Source organism: Amblyomma mixtum, chromosome 3 (genome assembly GCF_055824585.1).
Source record: "Amblyomma mixtum isolate Tamu chromosome 3, ASM5582458v1, whole genome shotgun sequence".
NCBI classification, from domain to species: Eukaryota; Metazoa; Arthropoda; class Arachnida; order Ixodida; family Ixodidae; genus Amblyomma; species Amblyomma mixtum.
In genome coordinates, this window is record NC_143014.1 from 197,361,022 (window position 1) to 197,373,630 (window position 12,609).

At 48.3% G+C, this 12,609-nt stretch overlaps 1 protein-coding gene across 1 annotated transcript; it reads left to right on the forward strand.

The window, feature by feature from the left end:
• Nucleotides 1–312: 312 nt before the first annotated feature.
• Nucleotides 313–10,477, forward strand: LOC149353218 (uncharacterized). The gene is made up of 3 exons (XM_089577299.1): nucleotides 313–392; nucleotides 3,428–3,730; nucleotides 9,655–10,477. Exons 2-3 carry the CDS (start codon nucleotides 3,479–3,481, stop codon nucleotides 10,027–10,029), a joined length of 627 nt encoding a protein of 208 aa, XP_089433425.1. The 5' UTR covers nucleotides 313–392; nucleotides 3,428–3,478; the 3' UTR covers nucleotides 10,030–10,477.
• Nucleotides 10,478–12,609: the final 2,132 nt, after the last annotated feature.

Here is a 12,609-nt window from a genome sequence, read left to right on the forward strand (position 1 = left end):
CACGTCCCACTAAACGCCAAACATAGTTAAAGGAAGGGCTCCTCCTTCACGAAATTGGGGGCGGACACATTCCGGTAAAATGAACGTTTCCCCCCGTAACGACGCATAGCGATGAGCCATGGGCAGTGGGGTGTACAAAAAACAGCAAGCTCGCTTCCTTGCGTACAGCGCCCGTTCCTTCCTCTAGCCGCACATGGGACGGGGCCCCGCTGCCCAATGTCGAATTACCTAAGCGCGCATGATGTGTGCCGCGGTGGTCAGCGTTGCGTGCCGCGTCCGAAGGCTCCTGTGCAGCGCGCGATAAAAGCTGAAATGGCAGTAGGTGGCTGGGTCATTCGTGCTTGCGGTTAGGTCGCAGGCGCTTCTTCTTCCACGAGTACGCGGTCGTCAAGGTAGGTGTATACTGATTTTTCACCGCCATCGACAAGACATGCCGAACTGTTTGGGCGTGATGTCTAAGGGTGGGAGGACTATTCACTTCCACCTATCCTGGAAAGACAGGAACTTTCTCGCTGAACAAAACCTAAGTGTGTGCCGCATTCAAGTGACATGGTGCATATGTGAGAATAGGTGCCGTGACTCACAGCGTCAGACAATGCGCGCGACGGTGCCTCGATGTTGCGAACATACGATGCTGATGATGATGATGTGTGTGTATGCGCGCGCGCGTGTGTGCGTGCGTGCGTGCGTGTGTACGTGCGTGTGTGCGTGCGCACGCGTTGAATCCGCTATAGTAGTTTTCAAAAGACCAGTAAGCTCCGCTAAAGATAATCTTGTGTCCGAGTTGGCTAGAACTGACTTGAACTTGTCTGAGTCGTTTGTTTCGTGCCATACAGCCACAAACAATTGGCAAAAAGGCGCCCCTTGAGACCTCTTGAGCCTTGGATTGGGAACAGTTGGGGATAAGAGTTATTGGAGAATACCTTAGTAATCTGCGATTCGCTGATGACATTGCCTTGGTAAGTCACTCAGGAGATGAACTGGAATGCATGATCAATGAGGTAGATAGGCAGAGCAGAACGGTTGGTCTAAAAATCAATATTCAGAAAACCAAAGTAATGCTCAACAGTCTCGGAAGGCAACAGCAGTTTGCAACTGGTAGCGAGGTGCTGGAAGTGGTAAGGGAATACTACTTTTGGCAGGTAGTGACCGCAGATCCGGTTCACGAACTAGAAGAATAACAATGGGGTTGAACGCACCTGGCAAGTTCTCTCAGATAATGCATGGCAGTTTACCAATATCCATCAAGAGAAAAGCATATAACAGCTGCATCTTACCGGTACTCGCCTATGGGGCAGAAACGTGATGGATAACGAAAAAGGTTCAGCTTAAACTGAGGACAACGCAGCGAGCCATCGAAAGGAAAATAATAGGTGTAACGTTTAAAGACAGGGAGAGGTAAGAGTGGGTCATTAAACTAACGAGGTGTAATGACATCCTGGTAGAAATCAAGAGGAAGAAATGGGCTTGGGCAGGGCATGTAATGCGAAGGCAAGCGTGGCAGGGGGCGGCAGAAAGTTAGGCGGGCGGATGTGACTAAGTTTGCAGGGATAAGGTGGCCGCGGCTGGCAAAGTACAGGGTTAATTCGAGAGATATGGGAAGGCCCTTGCTGTGCAGTGGGCGTAGTCAGGCTGATGATGATGATGAGCCGATAATGATATCACTTCGCCTCGGGCTCAAGCTGTCGGCGTTTTCACTAACTTGAGTTCGGATCTTGTGCGGCGTGGTTATTCTTTTCTTCGGGCCTGTTCAGCAAGAAGCGTTGTCTCTACATGACTCATGCTGCAGCCTCACTCAAATGACGCACTCTTTCACCACTCCCGAGTAAATCAAACATATGGCTGTTTTTGAGATGCGCGTTTAATCCCATTTTTGAATCTGACTTACGGCGTCGCGTATAACCCATGTGAAAACAGCCAGCGTTACGCGGTTGAGTCGTTAGCGAGCGATCTTACCTCACGTACCGATTCGCATCCAGCGCGGCCTGCGTGCCCGCTCATATGGCATGTAACGTGCCGGCTTTTCAGGCTCCTTTCTTTAGGAATTTGGGCTGCATGCAGCTTCATCCACCTCTGTCGTTTCGTTCCATTTTTTGTCATCATTCTGCCAATTCTGCTGCAACCACCCTGAAGTATGAAAGAACTAGCTCAGTTAACCAGTTTTCAGCCATTGCGTATTTTACAATGTCGCGTTGAATCTGTTACACGCTCTGTATAAGTGTGAGGGCTCTGAGTAAAAAATGGGTACATAGGGCAAAACACTTGTCTAGAATGACCGAACTGTGTGTTACGTAGCTCCCAAAGACGCTGCGACCATGGAGGCGAAAAATAAGAATGAAATCCTATGAGTTTGTAATAAGGGAGTAATTACTCATTGACATCCACCCAAGCGCAGCCATACGGCTACAAAGGAAAGCTATACAGCTTTCTCAGAAACTTCGCAGTTAAAGAAAAATTCGTCCTGGTCCGGGGTTCGAATCCGGGACCACCGCTTCACCGGAGCAGTCGCTCTACCAATTGAGCTAACCGGGACGGCAAGCTTATGGTAGGGCGAGAGCGAATTGATCAATAACTCGAAGTGGGAACAGTGTTGGTCAAATGTTTAGGGGAATCCCCCAAGGTGGAGTAGATTTGTAATAAGGGAGTAATTACTCCCTTATTCGCTCTCGCCCTACCATAAGCTTGCCTACCACAAGGCCACCGCTTGGGATTTCTTTTTAAGAAAAATGGCCACAAATTACTGCACGGAGGGGGATTTAAGTTGTGTGACGGCCGAACGAATCACTGACTCGTCAGCGCAACTGTTTGGTCCGAGACCCTTTTTCCAAGCATTTTACTCCAGAAAAGCCGAGTACCAGGCCGAGCACACACTACTGGGTGTTTGCAGCACCACATGAACGCGACGTTGCGGCAATAAAGTGTGAATACTCGTTGCCTGTTGAAGCAGATGTAGCCCGCGAATTGCATCCGCAGTGGACCTACTTTTTTTCTTTACTTGAATACTCAGTGGCAGTCTCAGAATGTCCAAGAGAATATCTATGCTAAAACATCAACCCAACAGTATTCTCTATGAAATTTCAACTGTATTTCAGTGGCCACTATTTTAAAATTCTCAATGCACCCTCAATGCTGTATCAACAGAAAAGCAATGTAATTTCAACGTGATTTGTCAACACTGACGAAAAATATTTAAATTATTTTTCAACAAAAATTTTTTTAAGGGCAGGGATGGCAAGGTGTTTCCTTAATGCCCTTGCGAAGGCACCGTTATTTATTTCGTATGCTGGTCGCCATCACTACACATAAATATTCAGTGTGCGGCAAGACTTAAAAATGTTGATTCCCAAGGCTGTACTTGATCGGTCCAAATCGAAATAATGCACCCTTCTAAATGAACGGGGTCGACGTGCACGCCCGTTTTCCGCAGTTACCGCGCGTGCGACCGCGCCAGTCGGGTTCCGAGACCGCAGCGGACAGCATGCGGCTCGGCTGGAGTCTGCTGTGCGCCTCGACCTGCGCGGCGCTGGTTTGTTGGGCGTCGGCGGCCCCTCAACAGCTCGGAGACAACCCGCTGCTCGAGCGCCAGGCCGAACCGACGCCCCAGCCGCCGCAGGCGCCGCAACCGCCGCCGGGATGGTTCAACTTTCCCGGCATCACTGTGGTGGTGCCGGCCTTCCAGGTTCCAAACTTCCAGGTCGCGGTGGTCAACTGGACGTTTCCCGGATTTCAGGTGGGCCCCTCAGTGTCGTTGCCTTAGTACGGCCTCAGAAACGACCGTCGTGCGATATTTTATCACGTAACAAACCCCGTCATGCCTTGCGAAAATTTCCTCGTAGCTGCACTTCTTACTAGCCTTCAACAACCACATCAGTTGTTCCATTCGTGCACACGTGATAAAAAAACTGTATTTTAGTGATTCATAATTATAATACTTCATTTTTACTGCGATAGCGTTACGGGTCCCGTTCAGCGGCAACCCCAGCGTCGTCGGCGTAGGCGTGTCGAGAAAAGCGGGTGGCCCACCTGTCACCTTGGTCACGTGGCCTTGTGACGTCATCAGGACCTTCCCACCGTTTCAGGTGGAAACTTGAACATCGGAGTGTGAGCAAACTGCCAACCGTGGCAGGCAGCAGTTCAATTAATGATTGGTCGCGAGAGGTTGCTCGGCAAGAGCAATCTGCAGGGTCTCACAAGCGCATCGCTTAAACGCTGCACCACTGCGTCAGTTGTGGTATGAGGACTCCCCGCGACCTATGAACGTAGAGAATGACTATTTCCGCATATATGGGCATGTAGGCAGAACCTAGGCGACAGAGAAGGAGTACTTGCGCGAAAAGGATCTCTAATGATATCGCACTATACTCTTAAAGGTAGGTTAAGCGTTATGTGAAGGTGAAAGAAAGAACAGTATCCTATCCATGTCTGCGAAGTGATACGCGAAGGGAACCTCAGGCCGCAGGAGGGACCTAGCTATTAAAGCTATCGCGCCTTACCCCTAGGACGGAGCTTAATTGTCCCCTCAAGTTTTTCTCCGTGCAGCTCAGCGCTTATGAAGCCGAGAGGCAAATTCTCGTGGCGTATAGTAGGCGCCTGGTTTTTCGCTTACTTTAATTCTTCAATTATCCTCCGCAGCATGCGCACATTGTCTTCAGGGGTCAATATTGGCTAAAACAGATTCCTGTTAAATAATTCGCACTTGGAGTAGTCCTTACAAGTAAGGGGAGAGGATTTGTGCGTAAAAATTTCTTGCTTGCGCGGCAGAGCAGTAAACTATGACACCAACTACCAGATGCTGGCGTTATTAGTAAGGTTATTACCATGCTATCTTGAAGCCAGAGAACAATGATTAACCGCATGCTTTGTTAACTTAGCGACAAGAAGCGCAAGAGTATACTACAAAATCTATATTACAGCCAATGGCCATCAGTCACCCGCGCGATGGCAGCGGAAGGGCAGTAACCGTATACGCTGACACAGATCGTCGTGACAGTAGTGCACTGCGCCTGCCAGGAATTAACGGCTTCGAAAATATATATCCGTCCCTCTGGGTAACCCGCGGACTGTATGCCGGAAAATACTGTGCCAAAATTATATTGCTAATGATGGCCAGGTGCTATGAAAATGTGAATAGGATGTCAAAAGCGCAGCAGAACAATGATAAAAGGACGAGATGTGGGAGCAGTCGTGGGAAGTCTGATGATGATGATGATGATGATGTCCTCGGGCTGAATGGCACATACCCACGGCGGGGGATTGGCCAGGGTGCATAGCGGACACAAACGTTTTTTTGCTTCATTAATCTCTCTCTTTGTCTTTCACCTGAGCACCAAAATTATCACAGCTTTTTTTTTTATCGAGTATTAGAGGCTTAGTTACTTACACCGCCTGCTAACGGTACTGTGAGTTCTTAAGCCCCTCTACAAAGACTTAACAGGGTTCAAAAACACACATGGTAAAGAATGGTACGCAGTTGCGTACTCGCCGCTTAACTTTAGTCATGCAAAATATTACATTTACTTGAGAGAGTAAATACCAGGCTCCTGTACCAGCTTAGATGTGAGTTCGTGGTCTTCGCATGCAGAAGCAGAAGAAAGGTTGGTAGGCATTAACCAACTATCAAGAAAACTAAATTTCGGTTTATTACAAAGTTCGAACAAAAACGAAACTACTTGAAGTAGCAGCGCTACTGCAGTAAGACACACACTACACACATCTTTTGGGCAGAAGGATGAGACAACCACAAGTGCTTCTGCACCACAAAAACTCTTAGGCGATCCTCGGTGGATCGTTTCAATGCTTAGCAGCCAAGCGTACCGTCTTTGCCAAACGTAACCGAGAAGCCGCGTCGGCGGCCGGAGTGGGCTTGCAGCCCAGCGGCGGTGCTAGCTGCGTTCTCTGGCGCTGGCCGTTGTTGCCCGGCTGTGAGCGTAAAGTGGCTGACGTAAGCCTTCACCCTCACTCTCCCTCCTTAGATAAGTGAGCGGGTAGCATTTGCAGCAAGCTGTTTCACTTTTTCGGAGCGCTGTCATACTAAGCGAGGGTGCAAGCTTACGTCAACCAGTTCACACAGCCGGGGAGCAGCGGGCAGCGCAGCAAACCGCAGCGACGTTGCTCGGCTGCGAGTCCGCTCCGGCCGCTGACGCGACTGTTCGGTTACTTTTGGCCAGGACGGTACCTAATAACCGCGGTTGACACACAGAAGTTCGTTATATCCGAGGTGGTACAGTTAGGTTCATTATATCTGAGGTCAACACAGGAAAGGCCGTTAAATCCGAGGTCCAGACACGAAAGTTAGTTATATTCGAGGTGGCATACTAAGGTTTGCTATATCCGAGGTTACCAGAGGAAAGGCTGTTATATCCGAGGTGGCGTACTTAATTTCACTATAACCGAGGTAGCATACTAAGTTCATATAAGTTGTATACTAAGTTCGTTCGTAGCCCGGCGGGCAGGTTTACCACTGACTACTGGCAGACGGCGCTCGCCATTTCCGCTAGCACAGTTCTAATGCTAACGCATAATAAAAAAAGCTCTACTGCTTATGTTTCCACAGCAGCGCTGATACTTGAGAAATACAAAATTTATTCACAGCAATGAAATTACAACATTACGTTATCTAACGAAACTGTTCTTTAAGACCGCACATCCAATAGAATTTAAAGACCCAGAGTGTAATTACATACATGCAGGATGTTCTGCAGCTTTATGGAACCGCTGTTTGAGAATATACAAAGCATGAACATCCCTGGCTTGCTTGGCCAATTACTAAACCATCGAGAGGCTACACCTCTTTTAAATATTACCACTAGGGTAGCGGTTTATTCAATAAAGTTTGTCCTCCTCTCTCCAAGACAACAAGGAGGCTTCACATTATCTCAATGAGACTTTTGCAAGTGAGTGGTACGGAAGCCCCTAGAATGTCCACCCTCTGGACTATACCATGGCCCCCAAGGCTAGTTGCTCAAGCATTTACCGCACAGTCAACAGCAACAAAAACATGCAGAATGGTTTAGATGGCATGCCATGAAGGCGGTATCAGAAGTTTGTAGGACACTGCGAGCAGCCACCTTGTCGTGTAGCGGGGCTCCTACGACCTCCATGCCACTGAGCAGTGAGGACAGTCCTCTCTGCAAATAAAAGCGCAAGAAGATCTGTTGTTCCCTTACACGGTCCAGCTATTATTCGAGCAACGCGTGCAGAAGCCTACAAGCTTTTGACGCAAAGGGCACACCAAAGGGCTAGAAGCTTGGCTAGATGGTTCGTGCCGGGGAAAGTCCAGCCGGTAGAAAACACAAAACACGGAAGAACGAAAAATGCGGGCACTAGGGAACGAGGGGAAGGGGGGAGGGGGAAGGGGGGGGGGGGTGAGGTATAGCTCTACCCTCGTCTTTGATGCGCTTCCGTTTCATACGTGCTGGCCATATGATGAGGATCGATAAACTAGTCCCTTTTTATGGACCTACTGGCATGTGTTACAGACCGTTTCGTGCGTTTTAATATCAGTTTTCGTCACCGTACGGAGAGCAGTTAGAAGGGCATTCTACAGCTATAGTACGATAGCATTGTATTCCACCCACAGTGACTTCAATGACTTCTCATTTAACTGCGAACTGTACTAGCCCGTTTTACAATGTTAGCAAGCACCGGCCAAACCTGCTAGATACGCCTGAAGGCGAGGGAAGCGTCCTACCGAGCGTGTTATATTAGCACGGAATGCTTTTAGCTCTCGTTGTCAGCGCACCGAGGGTGACCTTGGCCCGAGAACCGAGAAGACGGAGCCGAACCTGAACGAACATTTCACCCCGTGCCGTCTACGTGCTGCGCCGCCACCGAACCGGCGCTTGCGTCAACACAGCATCTTCATGGTCCCGTGGTGGGCGAATCCAGCGAGCGGCGCGTTATGGTGGCTGGAATAGACTTGGTGGGCAACGAAGAGGAGGAGGCGGCGGCAGCGTCGTCTGGCCGAGGGCAGATTGCCAGTGTTCTGTGCAGCACGCACTGGCACCCTCTCCTCTTCTTCAGAACTGGCGAACGCTTATCGCGTTTGTCGTCTTCGTAAAAAGCGGAAAAGAAAGCCGAACACACAGTCGCTCGCGAAGAAAAGCTAATGAAAGAAAAGCGGCTGACGAGGGACGCTCCCCAAGAAATCGAGTGCGGCTATATCAACATCTAATAAGAGTCGTCCCACGCTGTGACTTTCCTGCAAAGCGTTTCATGCTTGAATCTATACTCTCGACGACGAGATATACTCTGTGCATTTTACTTTTATTGCAGCAGAGACACCTTCAGCTCATCAATCTCTTCCAAGAGAAAGAATCTTAATAATGCTTTATTTTAAATAAAATGAACGCAAGGAGGAGGCCGAAATGGGTCATAGTTTTTGCCTCGTGCCAGCTCCAGTTTTAGACTGGCGAAAATTATAACTTGAGCAATGATGGAGTTATTAGGGTATTTTTATTGATCTGTAGCACTATTAGCTGTGCAGCGCGTCATTTATAGGGCAACTTCCACTTTCGCGACGATGCTATTGTGATGACAAAACTGCACTAATTTTATTTTTAACCTTATGTGGCGCAGATAACCTTAGTCCATGCGCCAGTAAACCCAACATAGCTTTTCTCAGTTCTTGCTTGATACCACGAGAAGGGACACGATGCATCCTTATATTATGCAGATGATATCACTTCTTCTCTGCAAGTATAAGTTTCGGATGTATCATTCAATGCGAGCTGACGAAACGAAGAGGCATTCTGACAGCTGTAAGGATGCCATCCGCCGCATGCGTGTACTGCCGCGATGGACAGAAACGCGAACAACGCGGCGCCTATTGGAGTCGTCCGTGATGCATTCTACGACGACTCTAACACCTTTTTCTTACCATCCAGGTAAAAGAGCGATTTAAAAAAAATTCGAACAACGTGGCGCCTACGCGCCCCGCTGTTCGAATTCCTTTTGATCACGCTTTTACCTGGGTAGCAAGCAAAATATGTTATAGTCGCCCTAGAATGCGTCACGGACGACTATAGCGTCTTTTTGCTACCACAGTAAAAGCGTGACGAAAAGAAATGCGAACAGCGGGGCGCCCACGCTCCGCTCTGTTCACGCTTGTTTCCACCGCCCGTGTACAGGCGCGGACAAAAGTAAACGGAGCACGCAACTGTCTTCGAATATTTTTCACGCGTCACCTAATTGAAATTTCCAGAAGTGGTACGCGCATGCTGGTAGAGGACGTTGGTGGGCTTTCTTGTGGACAAACAACGCTTCTTCATTGCCAATGGAGAAAGCGTGATTGCACTTCGAACGCAATAGCATGCTCCGTTTACTTATGGCCACGCCTGTACATATTAAAACGCTTAAAGATTCGCTCAAATTATTGGTCGCAAGCCACGCCAACATCTCGGGTTGAAATTTCGCCCTAGGCCCGGGGGGAATTCGCCTCCCGCTCTCCCCACGCCTTCCTCGAGAAGATAAAAAATGTGGCATCTTCGTAAACTGTGCGCCATAAGAAGTCATTAAACGCGCGCTCTCAGTTCGTCGATCGTGAAGCATGGCCTGAAGCATGGCCCACTCGCGATGAGTTGTAACACAAAGATGCAAAGCGATTGTTTTTTTTTTTGTCAACGCACTTATTGCTCCATTTGTCCGATACCCCAGATGCCTCAGGGCCCGTGGATGCCGTGGATGCCTCAGATGCCTCAGATGCCACAGATGCCTCAGATGCCTCAATTCAACTTCACTGTTCCCGGGTTCGGCAGCTTCCCAGGTCTGCCCAGCCTTCCAAGCCTTCCCTCCGTGCCTGCCATGCCTGCAATGCCAAGCTTCGTAGACCTGTCCGGAGATATCCCCGACGTGCCTGATATCCCCGACGTTCCCGATATCCCAGACGTGCCAGATGTCCCTGATGTCATCGGGGGCACGGGGGCCTCACGGACGATGTCCGTACCTCAAGACCTACCCCCGTCGGCGCCAATATCAAGCGACAAAATTACAGCCGCAAGTTCGATGGCCAGTGACAGCGGGAAGTCGTAGTGAGCGAGCAGAATATGGACGGAGCCGGTAATACCTCTCTAAAACGCGATGTCTGCATTGCAGGATTTCTGAGAAGAATAAGAAAGGCTGCGCTGTATAAGCGAAGTGTTCGAAGCCGTATGACTCCCATTCGCAGTTTAGCTTTAACGGTGATCGACAGTTAAACTCGCAGGAAAGGGGTTTAATTGTGTTGTGAACAAGTGGGCGACTAGTAGCACAACGCAACCAGCGTAGCAACGAATCTATGCAGAGGGGTTGTGTTCTGGATAAAGGGGGCCCAGTGCTGCAGAAAAGCAGGAAAAGCAGGCCATCCAGGTCCCGAAGCGCAGTCTACTAAGAAGGCTCGATCGGTGACGGCTTTCACTGCCATTATAAGTGCACCAGCATAGCATCCAGCACGCGAGAGATTTCGTAACCCCCTCAACTTTGGTCTCCCGCAAAAAGCTCAGCGACAACGAGCTCTGTGAACAGACGGTCAATAAACTAGCATACCGCGTTTTTTTTTGTCCTCACTGATTTCCTGCCTGCATAGCAATGAATAATGAAAAGTCTTCTGTCGAATGCACCGACTTTTGGGCCATCCTTGCGTGCTGGCAGATCCCGTGTGTTGCGAAAAGTTTGGCATCGCATGCTTTCTCTTTGGTTTCGAGGTAAGTCGTTTTCTAGTTTACAATCTTCTGCCTGCAGATATTCCTATATTCGGTTCAGAGCTAAGGCGGCCCGGCTTCCTTGGCGGAACCAAAATATCTGCCGCGACACGAGCGCCCGTGGAGGCCTGTTTGCTGCCGCTTCCAAGCTTGCGCTTCGAGCAAGCGCTGCCGTACTCCCTATCAGCGTGTGTGAATGACAGGAATATCAGGCGATTCTACAGTTTTGCACGTTTGGTTCGAAACGTGTAAGAAAGATGCAGAACAAATATTTCATTATGTGCACTTTTTTTCTTTGACGTGCGTCTTGTCTATTAAATCTTTTTCATACATCAAACAATTAACAGTTTAATAAACGTTTATAAATTAATTAGCTGGTGCAGAATTAAAAAAACGTACATTTTTTGGCTAACACATCGATGTGTGTATACGGCAGCATTTGTGACAATTCCTTTTTGGTATTTTGGACTAGAGTGAGTGAGAAAAGCGTTTAATGGAAGAATAAATCGTTGTTAGTTGGGTGGGCTCTCATTCGAGGAGCGCATTGGCTTCTGCCTTCGCTCTCGCCCGGTTCCCCAGCGAAAGCTGGTCTTCCGAATGTGGGCTGGACAGCGCCACCTCCCAGTCCTCACTTGCTGGGTTGTTGATTCTTGGAATACCTGATTGTTCTTGCATGCCCATACCATGTGCAATAAGTTAGCCACTTATCCGCAGAAGGTGCAATGCGGATCGTACGGATTTGGAAATATACAGCTGAATTTGACGGGGTTTATATAAGTATTTTATTGCAATTTCCTTAGGATGACCCCTAGCTCCTTGTTTAGATTTCTGTGCGGTTCGGCGTATACTTTCCTCGTTAATCTCAAATGTTGGAGTAATTCCCTATGACTTAATAGCGGTTCTGAATAATTATGTCCCGGCGAATGTTAGGGGACCCGGGTATAAAAGCGAGCGGGCAGCGGCGTGAGCACCTTCGTTTCCAACATCCGCAGAGCGTCCTGGAGTCCATATGACTACGGACTTAAAGTCTGTTTTCTTTAGTTTTGAGTATTATGCTTGCGTGCTTACCAATCCTACCTCTTGTATAGTTTCGACATGCAGTCTGGGAGTCCGCAATAACACACGAGACGTTCCGGGAGCGGTTTATTTATTGCCTTGCCTATCCACCTCAGATAGGCAAGGCAATCTAAGCTAAGCAATCGAGCTAAGCTAGACCAACACACAAAGAGCAGCTGTCCATTCTAAGAATACGAATTTCTGAAGCATTGCATTCGATGCTCAATTACTGATCCAAAGATGTTCACCACATTTCTAAATTACTAGACGAGAAAAGTAACGCATTACGTTACAAAATACCGCAAAAGGAGAATAAATTACTGTAATTGCTTTGCAGTAATTTAGTGATTGTCACGTCTGTTTTCTTGAAACAATTTGATATAGCTGACTTTGTCCGGTAAATCGCCTTCTTTTTCCTCCGTCGAAGTAAACCATAAAACGTTTACGAAATGTGCTTGTTTTAGGTCAGAATGATCAAGAGCAACTAGGCTCCTGAATGGAAGCCTTAATACGAGCACACCGGTTCGGTGCAATGAGAGAAAACTGTACGGCTGAAGCAAAGGTAGTCTCTTGTTTGCGCATGGGTTGTCTTATGTTTAGTCTCACGCTATATGCAACAGCTTTCCTGTGGGCTCTTATAGCTACCACTATCAGTTAGGCACGCATGTGCACAGACAGAACAGCTTGAAAGGAACAGGCAACAAAGGGCATTGAGCAACATTGTAATAGACAAAGAGCAAAGCGCACATCACTTTGCAGCTTCCTTACGTTCTTAGGGCAAACAACTGTCGCACCATTTTCCCAGTCGATCGTCTAGCTTGGAAAAACAAGCCGGTCAATAGCACCGATGTGATACAACACTGATTCATTAAAATAT